The sequence below is a fragment of the Balaenoptera musculus genome, chromosome 3 (assembly GCF_009873245.2).
Source record: "Balaenoptera musculus isolate JJ_BM4_2016_0621 chromosome 3, mBalMus1.pri.v3, whole genome shotgun sequence".
Taxonomy (NCBI): Eukaryota; Metazoa; Chordata; class Mammalia; order Artiodactyla; family Balaenopteridae; genus Balaenoptera; species Balaenoptera musculus.
In genome coordinates this window covers 6,429,740-6,446,894 of record NC_045787.1, presented here as the reverse complement: position 1 = coordinate 6,446,894, position 17,155 = coordinate 6,429,740, and the positions used below count along the sequence as shown (strand labels likewise).

The 17,155-nt window shown below is 41.4% G+C and overlaps 1 protein-coding gene across 4 annotated transcripts in view; it reads right to left on the bottom strand.

Annotated features, from left to right (window-relative positions):
* Positions 1-4,818: 4,818 nt before the first annotated feature.
* The window catches only part of MTRR (5-methyltetrahydrofolate-homocysteine methyltransferase reductase), a 38,959-nt gene continuing 26,622 nt past the window's right edge, over positions 4,819-17,155 (bottom strand). For all 4 annotated transcript variants that reach the window (XM_036847070.1, XM_036847073.1, XM_036847071.1 and 1 more), the window contains 7 exons: positions 16,123-16,303; positions 14,143-14,185; positions 13,387-13,573; positions 10,534-10,652; positions 9,002-9,094; positions 8,705-8,887; positions 4,819-6,457 (listed from right to left, as the gene is read on the bottom strand). In XM_036847070.1, the coding sequence (XP_036702965.1) occupies positions 6,316-6,457; positions 8,705-8,887; positions 9,002-9,094; positions 10,534-10,652; positions 13,387-13,573; positions 14,143-14,185; positions 16,123-16,303 (948 nt within the window). In that variant the 3' untranslated portion in view covers positions 4,819-6,315. The remainder of the gene's footprint in view (positions 6,458-8,704; positions 8,888-9,001; positions 9,095-10,533; positions 10,653-13,386; positions 13,574-14,142; positions 14,186-16,122; positions 16,304-17,155) is intronic.

The window sequence follows — 17,155 nt, the reverse complement described above, 5'->3', positions numbered from 1 at the left end:
GGAGATGCCAGTCAAAGGGTACAAGCCTTTGGTTATAAGATGAATAAGACCTGGGAATCTAATGTACAGCGTGGTCACCATAGTTAATAATACAGTATTGTATACTTGAAATGTGCCGAGAGAGTAGATCTTAAGCATTCTCGTCACACACACTCAAATACGATAACTACGTGAGGCAATGAATGTGATAATTAACCTGATGTGGTCGTCATTTCACAAAGTATGCATAGATCAAATCATCACGTTGTACATTTTAATTCTGTACAATTTTATTTGTTAATTATACCTCAGTAAAGATGGAAAAAATCTTAAACAATTAACTTTTGCTTTGCTGGTTTTCTCTATTATATGTTGTTTTTTTCTATTTCATTGAAATCTTCTTTTATCTTTACTACATCCTTTCATATTCTTGGTAGTTAACTGATCCTTTTCTAACTTCCTAGTGTTAAAGCGTAGACCATTGACTTCTGAGCTTTTTTAATTTTATAAGAATTTAGACCCACAAACTTCCCCCAGAGCACTGATTTAGCTGCATACCACAAATTTTTTCATCTTCATCAAAATATTTTCTAATTTCCTTGTGATTTTTCTTGACTCATAGGTTACTTTGTGTTGCTTATTTTTCAAATATTTGGAGGTTATTCTAGTTTCATTTAGTTATTGACTTTTAGTTTAATTCTCAGAAAACCTATTGTACAGTTTCTATCTCTTTAAAAGTTGGTCTATTCTGGTAAATATTCAATGTAAACTAGAAGACAAGTTCTATTTTGAAGTTGTTGGTGTTAGTGTTTTATATATGTCAATTAGATCCTATTGTTAAAAATCTTCTAAATGCCTACTATCATTTGCTTGTTCTATGGTATAACTTCCCAAATGTGATTTTGGATTTGGCTTTTCCTCCTTTTAGTTCACAATTTTTGCTGTATATATTTTGCAGCTTTTTTACTGAGTGCATGCATATTTAGGATTTTCATGTTTTTCTCATCAATTGACTCTAATCACCATGAAAATATCTCTTGTAATATTTCTTGCTTTAAGCCTCCTTTTTATATGAATTTAACTATACTTGCTTTTCTTTTGTTTGCATGGTATATTCTTTTCCAAACTTTCCAACTTAAAGTCTATCTTTTCTAAATAACATATGGGTTGGTTTGCTTAATAATCTTGCTTTTATTTGGATTGTTAGTACAATTACAGTTAATATAATTACTGAATACTTTTGGTGGGATGTCCTTGGTTTGTCTACAGTGCTCACCTAGATAAACCTAGGACGCATAGATTTATAGGGCATGGCGTTCCAGAAAGTGCTGCATTAGCTGCATAATTTTTGGGCATATAAAAGAGATATTCCATGACCTAAATAGTCCCTTTTGTATAAGTGATGCCCTATTTGCAATGTATGCTTTTTATGATAATCTCGGTCTGCAAGGGCCTAATGCAGCAGGAAGATCCTAGGGAGTGGTAGAGGCAGTCCTAGGTTTCTCCCTTCTCCACGTGTCCTGCATTTACCTGCATCCTTGACATTAGTAAAGCTGGAGAAGGTTAAGATTTCTGACTCTCGTGAGTCTGATTTGATGATCTGACCCTTTGTATTATGCCAACTCTCTAAGAGATTTCAATGGTTCAATCCTTGGCGCTTTCAGTTCAGTCTCAACCACAACAGCCAGAGTTAAGTCCTGCAGAATGTAAACTATCAATAGATCATGTGATTCCTCTGATCCAATAGCTTTCTAGTCACTCGGAGTAAAAACCAAAATCTACAATGACCTCAAGGCAACGCATCGTATTTCCCCATTTCTTTTCTCTCCCTCCGACTTACCAGACACCGTCGTACCTCAGGACCTTTGCACAGACTGCCCCCTGGCCTGATATCCACAGCAGCTGGCTGCCTGCTCTCTTCCAGATCTTTCCCTTCTCAGTGAGCCCTTCCCTGACTGCTCTGTCTGGTTGCATGGCCTTTCCAACACTGCATACCAAACCCCCTTTAGCCTGGTTTGTCCTTCTCCATGACACTTGTCACCTCAGACATCATAATAGGTATTTATTTATTCATTCATTTATGGCTCTCCTCAAATAGAAATGTAAGCTCTGAGAACAGAGGCGTTTTATCTACTTTGTTCACTACTGTATCAACAGCACTTCAGTACCTGGCAAAGTAGGCCCTTAAAATATCTGTGAAATGGATGAATGAAATTTCCCTCCAGGTGTTGCTTTGGCTGCAACTGTGTGTCCAGTTAGCACTTTAGAAGAAACCAGTCCTAAATCTTCTGTCATCTAGCTTTATTTCTTATGCCATGAATCATTTGCATGTGTTTAAAAATTCTTCAATGGGGCCTTTGTGGGCTGCTTTTTATAGTTTTTAATTCTATTAGGATCAGCAAACAATGCCTTATTTCATGCAATCTTGAGTTTTCCTTTATGGCCTAGTTCATGGTCAATTTTTAAAATGTTTCAAGTATATCTGAAACCAATATGGGTACCTAGTTTGTTGGATGCAGCATGTACATCATCTAGTTTGCCAACTGCAAAGGCCAAATTCTCCAAGTTTTTTATCTGCTAGTTTATGACTAAATAGATTAGTGTCCCAGTGTTACGGTGTCTGGAATTCAGTCTAGAATACTTCAGATACATAGGTGTGTTAGAGTAAGGAACCCTCGGGGTGCAGTTAGCATTATAATGAAGAAAACCTTAATGCAGACAGCTACCCCAAGCTCTTCTATTAATTTCATCACTGATCAACATTATGTTACTGAAAATAATGTGTCCAGTAGTAGATTCTTAGAAAAACTGAGGTTAGAAAGGGGCTCTTACTGAATACCTAGCGCTATTAAGATATGATGGAGTTTGAACAGATTAACTCAGAGGTACTCTCCACCGCAGCACAAACAAGGTCGAAGACTTTTTCTAGCAAGACCCTTGGGGTAGTGCCTGAGGCAATAAAATAGCACTGTGTCCAGCCAATGGGTTGGAGGGTAGCTCACAATGCTGCTAGGAGAAACAAAACCCTGCTCCTGGAGTACTCACAACCACCTTGAATAAACTGACACAAAATGTGAAACTTTTTATGCAAGATGTAGCTGGCCCAGCTAGAGAGACAGGGCTGGAACTTCGTTAAGCTTACAGGACAGGCTGTAAGATGTTTTATACCTGACTGCTAGTAAACTATTAAATATCTGCATGTGCTGCAGAATCTGGCCTGGGATCTAGTTTCACCATCACCTGCTGGCACACTGTGAGGGAACAGCTGATCAATACTCACCTGAATTTGGTATCTAACAACCTAACAGAAATAACCCGGATGTTGTGCATAAATCAGATGGCTCGGGTCAGGTTCTGGGGACACTACAGACACTCCTCAGTCTGTCTTTAGGGACCTATCAGTTTTGGGGTCACACATGGACAGACAACAAAATGGACAAAACTTTTTTTTATTGGAGTATAGATGCTTTACAATGTTGTGTTAGTTTCTGCTGTACAAGGAAGTGAATCAGCTGTATGTATACATATATCCCCTCCCTCTTGGACCTCCCTCCCACCCTGCCCACCTAGGTCATCACAGAGCACCAAGCTGAGCTCTCTGTGCTATACCGCAGGTTCCCACTAGCTATCTGTTTTACACATGGTAGTGTATTTATGTCAAACCTAATCTCCCAATTCATCCCACCCTCCCCTTTCCCCCATGTCCACACTTCCGTTTACATCTGCATCCCTAGTCCTGCCCTGGAAATAGGTTCGTCTGTACTATTTTTCTAGATTCCACATGCATGTGTTAATATACAATATTTGTTTTTCTCTTTCTGACTTGCTTCACTTTGTATGACAGACTCTAGGTCCATCCATATCTCTACAAATGACCCAATTTCATTCCTTTTTATAGCTGAGTAATATTCCATCGTATATATGTGCCACATCTTCTTTATCCATTCATCTGTCAATGGACATTTGGGTTGCTTCCATGACCTGGCTATTGTAAACAGTGCTGCAATGAACACTGGCGGGGGGATCTTTTATTGACCCACCTCCTAGAGTAATGAAAATATAAACAAAACTAAACAAATGGGACCTAATCAAACTTAAAAGCTTTTGCATAGCAAAGGAAACCATAAACAAGACGAGAAAACAACCTTCAGAATGGGAGAAAATATTTGCAAATGAAGCAACTGACAAAGAATTAATCTCCAAAATATACAAACAGCTCATGCAGCTCAATATCAAAAAAACAAACAACCCAATCCAAAAATGGGTGGAAGACCTAAACAGACGTTCCTCCAAAGAAGACATACAGATGGCCAAGAAGCACATGAAAAGATGCTCAACATCGCTAACTATTAGAGAAATGAAAATCAAAACTACAATGATGTTATCACCTCACCCTGGTCAGAACGGCTATCATCAAAAAATCTACAAACAATAAATGCTGGAGAGGGTGTGGAGAAAAGGGAACCCTTTTACACTGTTGGTGGGAATGTAAATTGATACAGCCACTATGGAGAAGGGTATGGAGGTTCCTTAAAAAACTAAGAACTACCATACGACCCAGCAATCCCACTACTGGGCATATACCCTGAGAAAACCATAATTCAAAAAGACAGACACAAGTTCTTAACTGTCATATATTCTTGTTAGGGTTATGAATAAGGAATATTGTTCTTTGTCCCTTTTCATGTTTTCACCTTGAGTCTATTTTGGCTGATATATATAACATATGCATATAATTTTGCTTGCTATGTTTTCTTATGCCTTTTGTTTTTTTGGAAATATTTCTATTGTAAAATATATGAGATTAGAGATTATAATAAACAGCCATGAAGCCTTATCAAATCTTAAGATTATATAATATTTCCTTCAGATCTTCATTTTTCAAAATGACCAGAAATCTGTGACAGGTGAAGATTTGTTTTTTAAATGCCAATCTCTTTCATAAAAAAACAATATATACCTGAGAGTAGGAGAAAAGTTTTCATACCCCTTTTACATTTTGATTTCCGTTTTGACAAAATCTTAAAAGAGAGAACGTGTCACCGGGAATTGTCTTAGTCCATTCGAGCTGCTGTAACAAAATACCACTGGGTGGCTAACAGACAATAGAATTTCTCACAGTTCTGGAAGCTGGAAAGACCAGGTGCCAGTGTTGTCGGGTTCTGGTGAAGGCCTCAGGGTTGCAGACAGCCGACTTCCACGATGTCCTCACAGGGTGGAAGGAGTGGGGAGCTCTGCGGGGTCTCTTGTAACAAGGGCACTGACCCCATTCCTGAGGGCTCCAGCGTCATGACCTAACCATTCCTCAAAGGCCCCAGCTCCTACCACCATCGCACTGGAGTCAGGATTTGAATATATGAATTTGGAAGACATAAAATAGTCAGACAATAGTAGCAATTTTAAAAATACAAGGATATTAAGTAGGTATTTTAAGCCCAGGTTACAACTTGTGTGATATCATGGAGGTAAAATAAATTATGTGGAAAAACTAAAAAATATGCCGAAAGGAGCAGAAGTGAAAAGGTGGGGAATGGGGGTGGGCTGGGGGCTGGACAGAGGAGGAGAAAAGGGTGGTAGCTTTACTGAAATATGCGCTTGCTCGCATCTGTAAAGTGAATGCAAATTCCCTAAATTCTGATACTGTGATATTAAAAAAAAGGAACTGTGGTAAATAAATCACATGCCAGAGTGGAATTTCAAAATATATTTCAGATTTCTAGCATAAAAAAATCCCTATAAGCATTACCTTAAAATATTTTTTATCAGAGATATAGTTTTGGTAATAAACCATTTGATAAAATTATATAAACATGTAATCAGATATGCTATACATATGTAATTTTAATGCACTAATATGAATATTTTTATGGTATATTTTACATAAGAATATAAATTATGTTTAGATTATTTTAAAAAAACCGGTGACCAGCTCACAAGATTTAACTATCTACCCAGGTGACGCTCGTGCCCGTATCCCGTACTGAGAAGCCTTCACGTGTACTGCTGGAGATGCCCTGTGATCTGGTCGCGGTCCCTGCAGAAGCTCTCCAGGAGGGAGAGGCGCCCCGGGAGGTGCTGGTGGAGGAGTGTGGGCTGCCTTTTTCAGCTCAGGGCGGTTTGGGGAGGGTTGGGGGGGCAGATATGGGAACCTGAATTGAAAGCTTCCTACACTGTTAAACGGTCCACTCCCCATGCCACCCGACCTCCTCCAATGTTAAAAAAATGTTAAAAAAAAATTTTTAATTTTAAAAATCGGAAGTCTCAAGCTTCAGTAAAGTTGTCTTTTAGTACTTTCAGCCAAAAAGCTTAATTCTCTTCCTTTATTTTCCAATTTTATCACCAAATATCCTGAAGATACCGTTTTTCTTCTTTTAAAGTAGCCAATGTTTTCATTGCTTCTAGTTTTTCAACTCCAACCTCTTTGCTTATTATCTCCACAAGGACATCATTTACATCCTTGGCCATATTCTTAGCATCTCTAAAAAAAAAAGAATAACGGCATTACTGTTTAAGAAACAGTGATTTTTACCAAATCCTCCTTAATTCACAAATCTCACTGCCGAGACTCTGTCACTACACCTTAGTCCTCCCTCCATCTCTCTGGAAAGTGTCCCTCAGGTCTCCAGGCACCTACTGCTCCCCCAGGGACAAGCCTTCGCCCAGGACCACTGTCACATGCAGTGCTGACCGCCCCATTCACAGCTTTAAACCCTTCAAAGGCGTCCGTGCTCTGGGAGCAGCCGAAATCTTTAAATGTCTGAGGACCTCACAATCGGGCCCCTCCTCACCTGTCTTCCCTCTATTCTCAAGGCATTCCTGAGGGCAACAAGCTCCCCGGACACGTCTAAGCCTTCATATGCACGCGTGCACACGCTGAGTTATTAACAGACACGTTTACTGAGAACTTGCCAAGGGCTGGCCCTCTATTAAGTGTGTTTCCACGTCCCAGCTCTTTCATTTGCAGGTCGGGCAAGGGGCCCCTCCTGTGCGCTCCTGTGGCCCCTGCACAGCACCCGCTGACCTGGCTTTCCCACAGGGAGCAGGCGGCCTGGGATAGGGGTGCATCTCATTCACCACTTATCTCTCGACATCTGCACAGTGCCAAATACTTAGTAGGCACTCGAATGCTTGTTGAATGCAAGTGTCTGACAGGACTCTAACGTCTCAGGAATTGAACTTGCCCTGCCCCTCACAGTAAGATTTCCTGAGAAAGTTTTAACGGCTGCCATGCTCTCCCCTCAAGCACTCTGAGATCACTTCTACCCCCACGGCCCTTCCCCATGTCCCGCGGCTGCAGCTGCCAAACCTACTGGCCCCTCTGTCTTCTCCCGACTTGACTATCAGCAGCAAAGGCTCCCCTTTGAGTCAGCGTCCCCTGGGCTTAGGGACAAGTTCGCTCCTTCCTCAGTGGCTGTTCTTCTCAGTCTCCTGTGTTTGGTCCATGTTAGAGTGCCGTGGGGTGTCACTTTGAGCCCTCACCTCTGACCAGCCATGAACGCTATCAGCTTCACTTCACAGACATGAAAAATGAAGCACCAGTGACGGTGCAGAGTTATTTCTGGGTTAATGTTTTAAGAGTTTTTTTAAGATGTTTAAGAACCCCTCCAAGTTCTCAATTACCAGTTACTCATATATTTGTACATGTGTTTGCACAACGGACTTCACCTCCACTATTCAGAGCTGCATCTAAGCCTTCAGCCTGTATCTGACACTGACAGCACTGTCCTCTGCAAACAAAGAAAGATCAAATGCTTCACTAGAAGTAAATGAAAACGTAAACCAACACAGCGTCCAGAAGCTCTGCCCTTTCTGACCTAGAGCAGCGTTTTCTAGCTGAGGAGTCGTTAATGGGTCATGACATCAACTTCGTAGCCAAAGTCAGCTTTTTGTAAAATGACAGAACAAACGAAATAAAAGTTATCAGAATGTGTCATAAAAAGTAAGTCGAAAAAGGAAGCTTTGTTTTATGAACCTTTTCAATTATATTTATATGTATTCTAGGGTCACTATGCCAGTATTTCTTTTTCTGTATCATAGTTTAAAAAAAAAACAAACAAAAAAACCTGACCTGATGACTTACGGAATGTTTTAAATGCCAGGGATGTGTTAGGATAAAAAAAGAGTAATTTCTTATTTCAAAACTCCTTTTTAACTGGCAAACATTTTTGAGTTCCATTAAAACAAGTAGCTAAGTTCCTAAAATTTTTATTTTCTATGGCAATCTTGGGTTTCTATAATGGATCTTATGTCAAAAAGTAGATGAAACATAAGAATGACTCCTGGCTTATGTCAACTTTGACATCATAAATTATGCCTTAAAGAAAAAGGATCCTAGGCCCACCTTCTCAGAGTCAAAACCAAAGCTGTTTTCCTTGGCTAGGTCGACTGCACAAATCACATATTCACTATTTACTGATACAACAAAATCAATTCTGAGACAGAATGTAACGTTCAGAGGCTAAAAACATGTATTTAAAACTGCACAAAGCATTCCCCAACGCATGAGTTAATTTTTTTTTTTTTTGGGGGGCCACGCTGGCCAACTTCTTGGCTATTAAGTGTATGTTAAAAATCATTTTAGAGCTTGTATTTCTATTCCTGTATTTAAGAATCAAATCTCTCATCCGTACATGTGCACATCACTAACCAATCGGTCCCTGGTCTGTTTAATAAACATCACCGACTGCCCTCCCCGCCCCGGCACTTGGGCACGATGGCCACTCACCCACACACGTAAACATGACCGTCCTCCTGAAGAAGGACCCTTGCCACCTGCTCGCTGTGACGCTGGATGCTGTCTTGCACGTACTTTGCTGGGGCTTCTTCCTCCCCCACAGGAGCATCTCTTGAGAAGGAAACTTTCAAGTGAGTGAGAATTCCACACTTAAGGAAATGTCTGAGCTCCTCTCTGAAATACAATATTTAATAGGTCCCTGGAAGGTTTGTAATTTAAAGTTGAAGAAGTCTGAAATTAGAATTGCACGGCATGGCTGAGTCTTACAATGCTAGAATTGTGACGTACCTGAATAAATAATCCCTATCCTTATGTCTGCAGCCAAAAAACAACCACATTGCTCCAAAGTGTCCATCTGGGTGATGTTCCCGGAGTTTCTCTCTAAGTGAAAAAGAAAGTTGAGATGTTTGATATAAAGAATAGGTAAAAGCAATCTTTCTTTTTCCTTTTACCTCTCCAGATAGGTCTGTAAAATCCACCTTCGCAGTCACTCAAAGTCCATTTACTGAATTAACATTTTACCATCTGCAGGGTACCTGGGCCACTCCAGCAGACACTACAAAAAGTAAGCTTACCTATGAGCTGCAGACATCTATGAGCTTTATATGACATCTCTGTAGTGAGGATAATTCAAATTATCACATTGTGAAACCCAGACTAATTTCTACATTAAATATTCATAACAATTTTATGAATAAAAATTAACTCTCAACATAATAGAAAAGCGGCACCGGGGTTTGTTTTTTTTTTTTAAATAAATTCATTCATTTTCTTTATTTTTGGCTGCGTTGAGTCTTCACCGCTGTGCGCGGGCCCTCTCTAGTTGCAGAGAGCGGGGGCCACTTTTCGCCACGGTGCATGGGCCTCTCACTGCGGCGGCCTCTCCTGTTGCAGAGCATGCATGGGCTCTAGGTGCACGGGCCTCAGCAGTTGTGGTGCACGGGCCTCAGCAGTTGTGGCACATGGGCCTAGCAGTTGTGGCTCAAGGGCTCTAGAGCACAGGCTCAGCAGCTGTGGCGCACAGGCCCAGTTGCTCCACAGCATGTGGGATCCTCCCAGACCAGGGATCGAACCCGTGTCCCCTGCATTGGCAGGTGGACCCTCAACCACTGCGCCACCAGGGAAGTCCCGGCACCAGGCTTTAAAAGGTAGAATGGTCTGCTGTGAAATGTTTCAGAAATGATGGACTCTACTTTTTTGATTTCTTAAGAAAAAAAAAAAGAAAACAACAAAAAGACTTTGTCCGAAGGATATTACTCCACTATCTGGGGAACACTACGTAAGAATTGTTATTTCACAAACAGGGAGAGAAGCACAATTTTATTTATTTTATAAAAAATAGTTGTGTTCTGATACAAAGATACATGTATTAATATCATTCTGCTGAAAATTACTGATGTTAAGGGTTTAACTTTGAAACTGTTGGTGTAATTGGATCTTTGTGACTACCAATTTTATCTAGCTAAGGAATAGATGGGACAGCTGCACATCACCACAGCATAAAGGTGTGCTTGAAATCTGTCCCCAGATACATGCACTACAAACTATGGTTCAGCAGGGGAAAAAGAAAAAGAATGTACTAGAGTGAAAATGGAAGTTCCAGTACAAAGCAAAATTTCTAGAAGATATATTTACTTTTCCCATGGTGACAAATTATGCTATGCTATCACACATTTGATAATAATTTTTTTAAATAAAAATTTTACAACCAAAGTCCAATATCCTAAAAACCACTGAAGAAACAAAAAAGCTCTCTATTACATACTTCCACCCAGGACCACAAGGGACACATTTTCTCACCAGCCAAAGAAAACACATACCTATGTTGTAGGAAGCCAATGAAAGGTGCTATGCCGGTTCCTGGACCCACCATTATGATGGGAACTGAGGGGTCATTTGGTAAATGGAAAAAATTTGTTGCCCGAGGAGATATGGATATCTGAAATATTAAACCAATGCTCATAAGTTCTGAAGAAAACCAGACAAAAGCATATAACCAAGGTGATGCCTGCTAAAGAAATCAGAAAGTGCAACTTCCCCTCAAAGGAGAGTCATAAAATTAAATAGCAGCATTAAATCTTACTGAAAACACAAACACATTTGTCAGTGCAGAGAAATAAACAAGTCTGTCTTGTAAATTTTTCTTTTCTATCCAAATCAAAGGTATTTTAAAAATGACAGGCACGATATTTCTGAGGTAGAACACTGAATAAATAATAATTGAGTTCTTTTTCTAGGCCCAAGAAAAAGATCTGCTTCCTAGTAGGCAACCCATTACAGGTATCATGAAGAAATGCACAAAAAAATGAAGACATTATTCTTCATGTTAGGACATAAAGGGGCAATGAAGATTAACATCAAGATGGGGTGAAGGTTTTAAGTGAAAATTAGGCAAGCGAAAGAGAAATTAAGGGGCTGCCCCAAAGATACTAGAGCACTGCACTACATTTGCTACTCTAGGTCCCATGTTACCTGTGTTTGTTGCAAAACTAGAATAAGTGATATATAGATAAACAAAATCTTTTTGCTATAATTTCAAAAGGGTTTTCTTCTAAATCATGTGCCAGGGATACTTAAAGGAATCAATTTCTAAATGTATTCATCTTTCAGTTTCACTTTGCCATATGCTTTAGTTACACAGAGTGATACTAACAGTTAAGAATGACAGGAATCTTCCCTCCATTCCCTGCCGGTATAATTGTATATATTTTAACCTTTAATTGTCTGAAGTTCATCAACAGGATGAACACAGTACTTTTTAAAAGAAGAACTGGCAGAGCTGTATCTAATGACTGTTCTCATTTTGGAGTGAAACTGTAATTAATATTATATTAGTCTTATTCACTTGATTCATCCTCTTCACAATTTTATTGAAGGTACTCAATATGACAAACACTAGGACAGAGAAATGAGCAAAACCCCATCTGTCTTCATGGGACTTATATTCTAGTGGGTGGAAAAGACAATAAACAAACATATATTTATAGAATGACAGGTAATGGTAAGTCCCAGGAAGCAAAATAAAACAGGACAGGATGGGTATGGCAGGAAACTGCTGAAGAGACCACACTTCCTATGTTCCAGGGGCAGCAAAGAGACCAGAACACTAGTCGGCTCCTGCTGTCAATCTCCGATGGCTTACAACCCCAAACGCCTACTTCTGGCTCTGCTCAGTGGCTGCAGCTCTGCACCATCATCTCCTCCACTTGGATCCAAACCCAAGGAGCATCCCTGACCTGAATCACTCCATCCGATGTCAGAGGGAAAGAGCAAGAGAGGCAAGCCACAGCATCCTATCAGGGTCAGAGCGCCTGCTGAGACGTGGCATAATCCTGTCTGCTCACCTTTCACTGGCCAAGGCTGGTCACATGGCCAGGCTACACATGAATGGGAGGGCAAGTCTACTCTTCCTCCGGGGGCGGGGGCATCTGTGAACAACAGTACTATCTACCATTCGGGGGAGGGCATGCGGTGGATGGATCCTGGATAAAATATGGTACTACACGGCACAACGAAATCTAAGTAGCTTTAAATTATATCCTTTCTATCTGTACCTCTAGTGCCTCAACACTGGGTAGTCAACAAAAATCTGTTAAAATGCGGAAAGAAGAAGAAAAGGGCAGGAGGGAGGAAAGAAAGAATATGTGAAAGGCACCCATGCTTGGTGTTTGTAATACAGCATCAAAATACATATTTTTTTTAGCTTTCTGGAGATCATCTACTGTTTTTATGAGATCATGAAGTGACACAATACTTTCATGTCAGTACTACAATATTTCTTTACAAAAAAGAAGTTTCTCATGTTCTCAATATTTTGTTGATATGAGGGACACACGGTAAAGCACCTGTTCCAGGCAGCAGATTGGGAAAATACCAAGTTAAAGGGCAATTTTAAGCCCTAGTCTTCCCTTAAGCTCACTCAAGTATATATCAGAAGTCTTAATTCCCCCTAAGTGCTGTCAACTTTTTAACTTCAGTAACTTATAGCAATCAAACCAGTAATAAGATAACATTACAACTGACATGTTCATTCTTCAATACCATGGAGAAGACTTCATGATAAAGACTGAAATTTTTAAAAAATTTCAACCATCCTTGTGGGTGAGGAGGGAGAACGTAATTGCTCCCTATGCATACGGTCTCGAATGAGATTTTGCCAAGTGTGGATCAAAATATAAAAGAACACCACGGCTCCAACAAAAGGGGAAGAAACAGGGGCAGGGGAAAATCCTACTACCCAAAACTGAAGGACATAAAATTAATCTCTGGTTGTCAACTGCCATTTTAAGACGACTTCTTTGGAGCACAGGACACCGACTGAGCATAAATGAGGCTGTCCCTCATCACCAGCCTTCACTGTGGACTCGACTCCTGTGCCAACCTACCAAGAACATCAGCGCAAAGGTCTTCTCCTTCGTGAATGTGACAAGCAAGAAGCAGAGTGTATGTATTATATAAAATTCATGCTTTACACATTTAGGAAACACACGGACTACACTGAGTGAAGTAATGTTCTCCTGACTTTCCAAAAGATATATTAAAATTCAAGTAGGGCATACATTTTCCTTTGAATAATTTGATGGGAATGGACCGTGCAGGGGACCCTACACTGTTTTTTCTCATCGGGCAAAGAGCACACTTTTAACGATGCCAAAACTGCCCACTCCTAGTACCTCGGGTGCCAGGGCCTTCTCGCCGTCTGCCCGGGAGGCATGTGTGTTCGGCTGGAGAACCGATTCAACCAGCGCGGCCAGCCAGCCCGTGCACACGCCCTTCCGCAGAGCCACCGCCGTGGTGTCAGACCAAAACTCCACGATGTTAAAAATGAAATGAAGCTTCCCTGGGTGAAAGAGGCTCGAGCTGCAGAGACACAGAGGTAAGTTTGTAAACTCCGCCTCAGGACTAACAAATACAGGCTGAGCTAGGCCTTTTTTACTGCATGAGGGTATTTCCTAATGGGCTCTAAACCTACCTTCTTCCTCTTCAGAAAACAGTTCTGTTGCTTACTTGAAAGCGCCCCCCCCCCTCCACCGGCCTAGTTTTGTGATGTCATTCAGGAGAGTTTCTGGTTACCTGTTTGCCGCCAAGACTGAATGAGATTTATACCAGCTTTCCTCCCTCTTCCCTACGTCCACCCGGGGAAGGCGGCCGGGCACACCAGTAAAGGCCGCAGGTGGAGGACCTGCAGACTCGCTAAGTGGGGACATGGCTCTGGACCACGGGGGCCACTGAAGAGCCACACCCTATGAACTCCGAGAGGACACAGTCCAAGCCTGGTCTTCTTCACTCCTCAGCACGCCTGCTACTGTCTTGCACAAACCTGCTAAGTTTTCAGTAAATGGATTTGTAGCTACTAAGCATTTGGAAGTCAGAGTTTCATTACATTTTAGGAGAAAGAGGCTAAGTATTATGTTAATAAACGTCAGTACCTTGCACATGAATATGGTCTGGGTTGGAGCTTAGGAAGATGTTCTGGAAAAAAATTAAAATAAGCAATTATTAATTCATTCCTACTGAAAATAAATTATATGCAAATTATATGTAAAGATCTGAATTTGATTCCTATTTTCTTATTTAGAATTTCAAAATAACTTGTTTTAATTTTAAATCATATTTTAGAGCACACATAAATTCACTGTGTCTAAGTAAAATATCACTAAATACTTTTTTCCAATTCTTAAAGACCAGACATATCACATTTCCTCAATCTGAACTCAGTATTTCTACTTAAAAGCTGTTTTTTTTTTTTTTTAAACATCAAAGGGTAGTAAGAGTAGGGTCCATGAATGGGCCTCAGAGTCAAGGAACCAATTACATTGTTTTCTGGGGTGTGTCCAGAGTTTCCAGATTTGAAAAAAGATCATGACCCAAAAAAGATTAAGGACTATGGAAAATACTTAGGCTTGAAGTATTTTTCCTTCATAATATTTATATGATAATAACAAAAATAGGAGTGTAATGGTGGACATTTTTCAATCAAGTTATCCAGGAACCTAGTGGTTTTAAGATACATAGGTACTCTTTTAAAAGGAGATTAATAAGTCAGTATTTGAATATCTAATTGTCCACTATTAAACCCTGATAATTTTTTGTGTTCAGTATGTTATATTTTTGATAGTTATTTAGCAAAAATTTAGAAAGACCTTTCTAAAATGTCTTACAGTTGTAGTATCAGGATAAAGTTTAATAGAGGGCTCACCTTAATACTTTAGTTATATTAAGTTTTCTTACAGAAATTAGAAAATAATTAAAACTTTTATGTCTCAATGCCTTTAATTTTTTTACATAACTATATAATAAATGATACATATAAGCTTAAAAAGGTAACAGAAAACCTATAAAAAGAATTGGAACAATTCTTCCGTGATTAACAGCTTTACAAGACTTCTTGTAACTTCCCTAATGGGTGTTCCGGTTGTTATCCCAAGCTCTCTATTAGCTCAAAAGCCTCGGCTGAGGACGGTAAGAGTGTTCATTCGAGCAGGGAAGCAGGGAGAGCAGCCTCACCCCTCTGAGGAGGAGGAAAGAGAACACTAAGCAATAAAAAGGGAAAGAGGGCAGGGCCTGACTTGTAAAGCAGGGCGTCCTTAACCGTACTCGGCATCAAAAGGGACCTTGGGTAAAAAGTACATGTTTTCCCGTCACTAAACACAAATGCAAATTTTGAACATTTTACTATTTATCACCAAGGAAAACCGAGAGGAGACGACAAAGTTACAAGCGTAGGAAAGTAACAAAGGTTTTAAAGTCCTGTAAGGTTCTGACAGTCACTGCCCCTAGCAAGCGCCTCCAGTCCCTGCGGCCAGCTCCTCAGGGAAGATCTTCAACTCTCTTCTGCTGGAGTATGAGGACCAGAAGACACAATCTGGGCAAAAACCCAGCATGTGATCTTTTCACATCTGGATGTTCTGTCTCCCCCAGGGTACCGTGAGTGAGGCCACTTGTTTGTACTGGTGGACTTGCCCAGGTGGGAACATTTCTGTACCCTGCACACAGAGCGCACGCTTCATCAAACTCCATCAATTAGCACTATCTTTGAAAAAGGTCCTTTTCTTGGAAACCTCATTTTTAGATAAAATTTGGCTACAAGCTTTCTGAAAAACAGAGTAGAGGCCGAAGGCTGAGGAAAAAAAAGAGAATTAAGGCTGGCTATATTAAGAGAGCAATGACAGTGGCAATGGTAGCAAAGAAAAATTAAAAAATAAAAATTTAAGCTTGGAAGAGAGATTCTTTGACTTCCAGAAGGCAGTTCAGCGGTCCAGGCAGCGGGAAGAGCAGCCGTAAGACGCTTACTTACTGATCACGGTGACTGAGACGCACTCCCACGGGCCTGCAGAGAACTCAAAGGTGCTCCTACCACGGAGAGGCTGCCCCTCGGGGCTGGGGCGACTGTGACAGCGACCACTCACCAAGCAGGAGGCCGAGCGGAGGCTGGCAGGACGGAAAGGCCAGCAGGAGGTCTAGGAGGCAGGCACGGGAGTCTCTGACGAAGCGGTTGTAGTCGGCCGCCCCCTGCCTGCTGCACAGCTCCTGCAGCCGTCGCTTCTCCGCGCCGTCGCCAGTGTGGTCCACGAGGGCTCGCAAGAACGCCTGTGGCCGAGGAAGCCGACTTAAATCACCACGCGCTCTGTGGTCACAGCCGTGAGAACGCGGGGTGAGTCCCCACCTGGGGGTGTGTCCAGTTATCCAAGAAAAAGTGAGTGTGGTCACTAGGAGCGTGGGCACTAGGAGCGTGGTCACTAGGAGCGTGGGCAGGACAAGAGCATTGCATTTGTTATTCGTTTTAATGGCAGCCTATTAGGCAAACCCCACTTTTATGTTCCATTTTTGGTCACCTTCCCTATATCTTAAACCAACCCAATCTCAAATTACATGGCAGGTATATGTGAGCAATCAGAAAGTCTCACAACTTAACGTTTTTATCTCGGGACACAGTACCTGTTCTTGCCTTAGCTGGTGATTACAACCCAGATTTCTACATTTATTTGACCACTGTTATGACAGACACCGGGCAGGTAAAGCACTGGGCAAAGAGGACACCTGACTTCCCCAAAAGGCTTCACAGGCGAGTGAGAGCAACAGAGGTCAAGAAGTAGCCAGTGTGCGACAGGCCGCCTATCCACCAGGGCACACGGACGTTCAGGGCTTCTGAGGCCAGAGGCTCCCCAGAAGGCAGGCTTGAGCCGAAAGCTGGCTGCACGGAAGAAAGGAAGTGATGGGCAGCCAGAGATGGCAGAGCCACAGGGGGGCACGGGAGGCAGGGAAAAGCACGGCACTTGGGGAGCACGTGCGCTTCAACACAAATGCCAGGAAATGCGGACACGGGCAGAGGCTGACAAACAGTGAGGGCCCGAACCTCCAGACCCCTGCACGGGGACTCTGAGTCACCTCGGACCCATCGTGGAAAGGGGAGGAGAAGAACATAAATAAAGCAAAACAAGG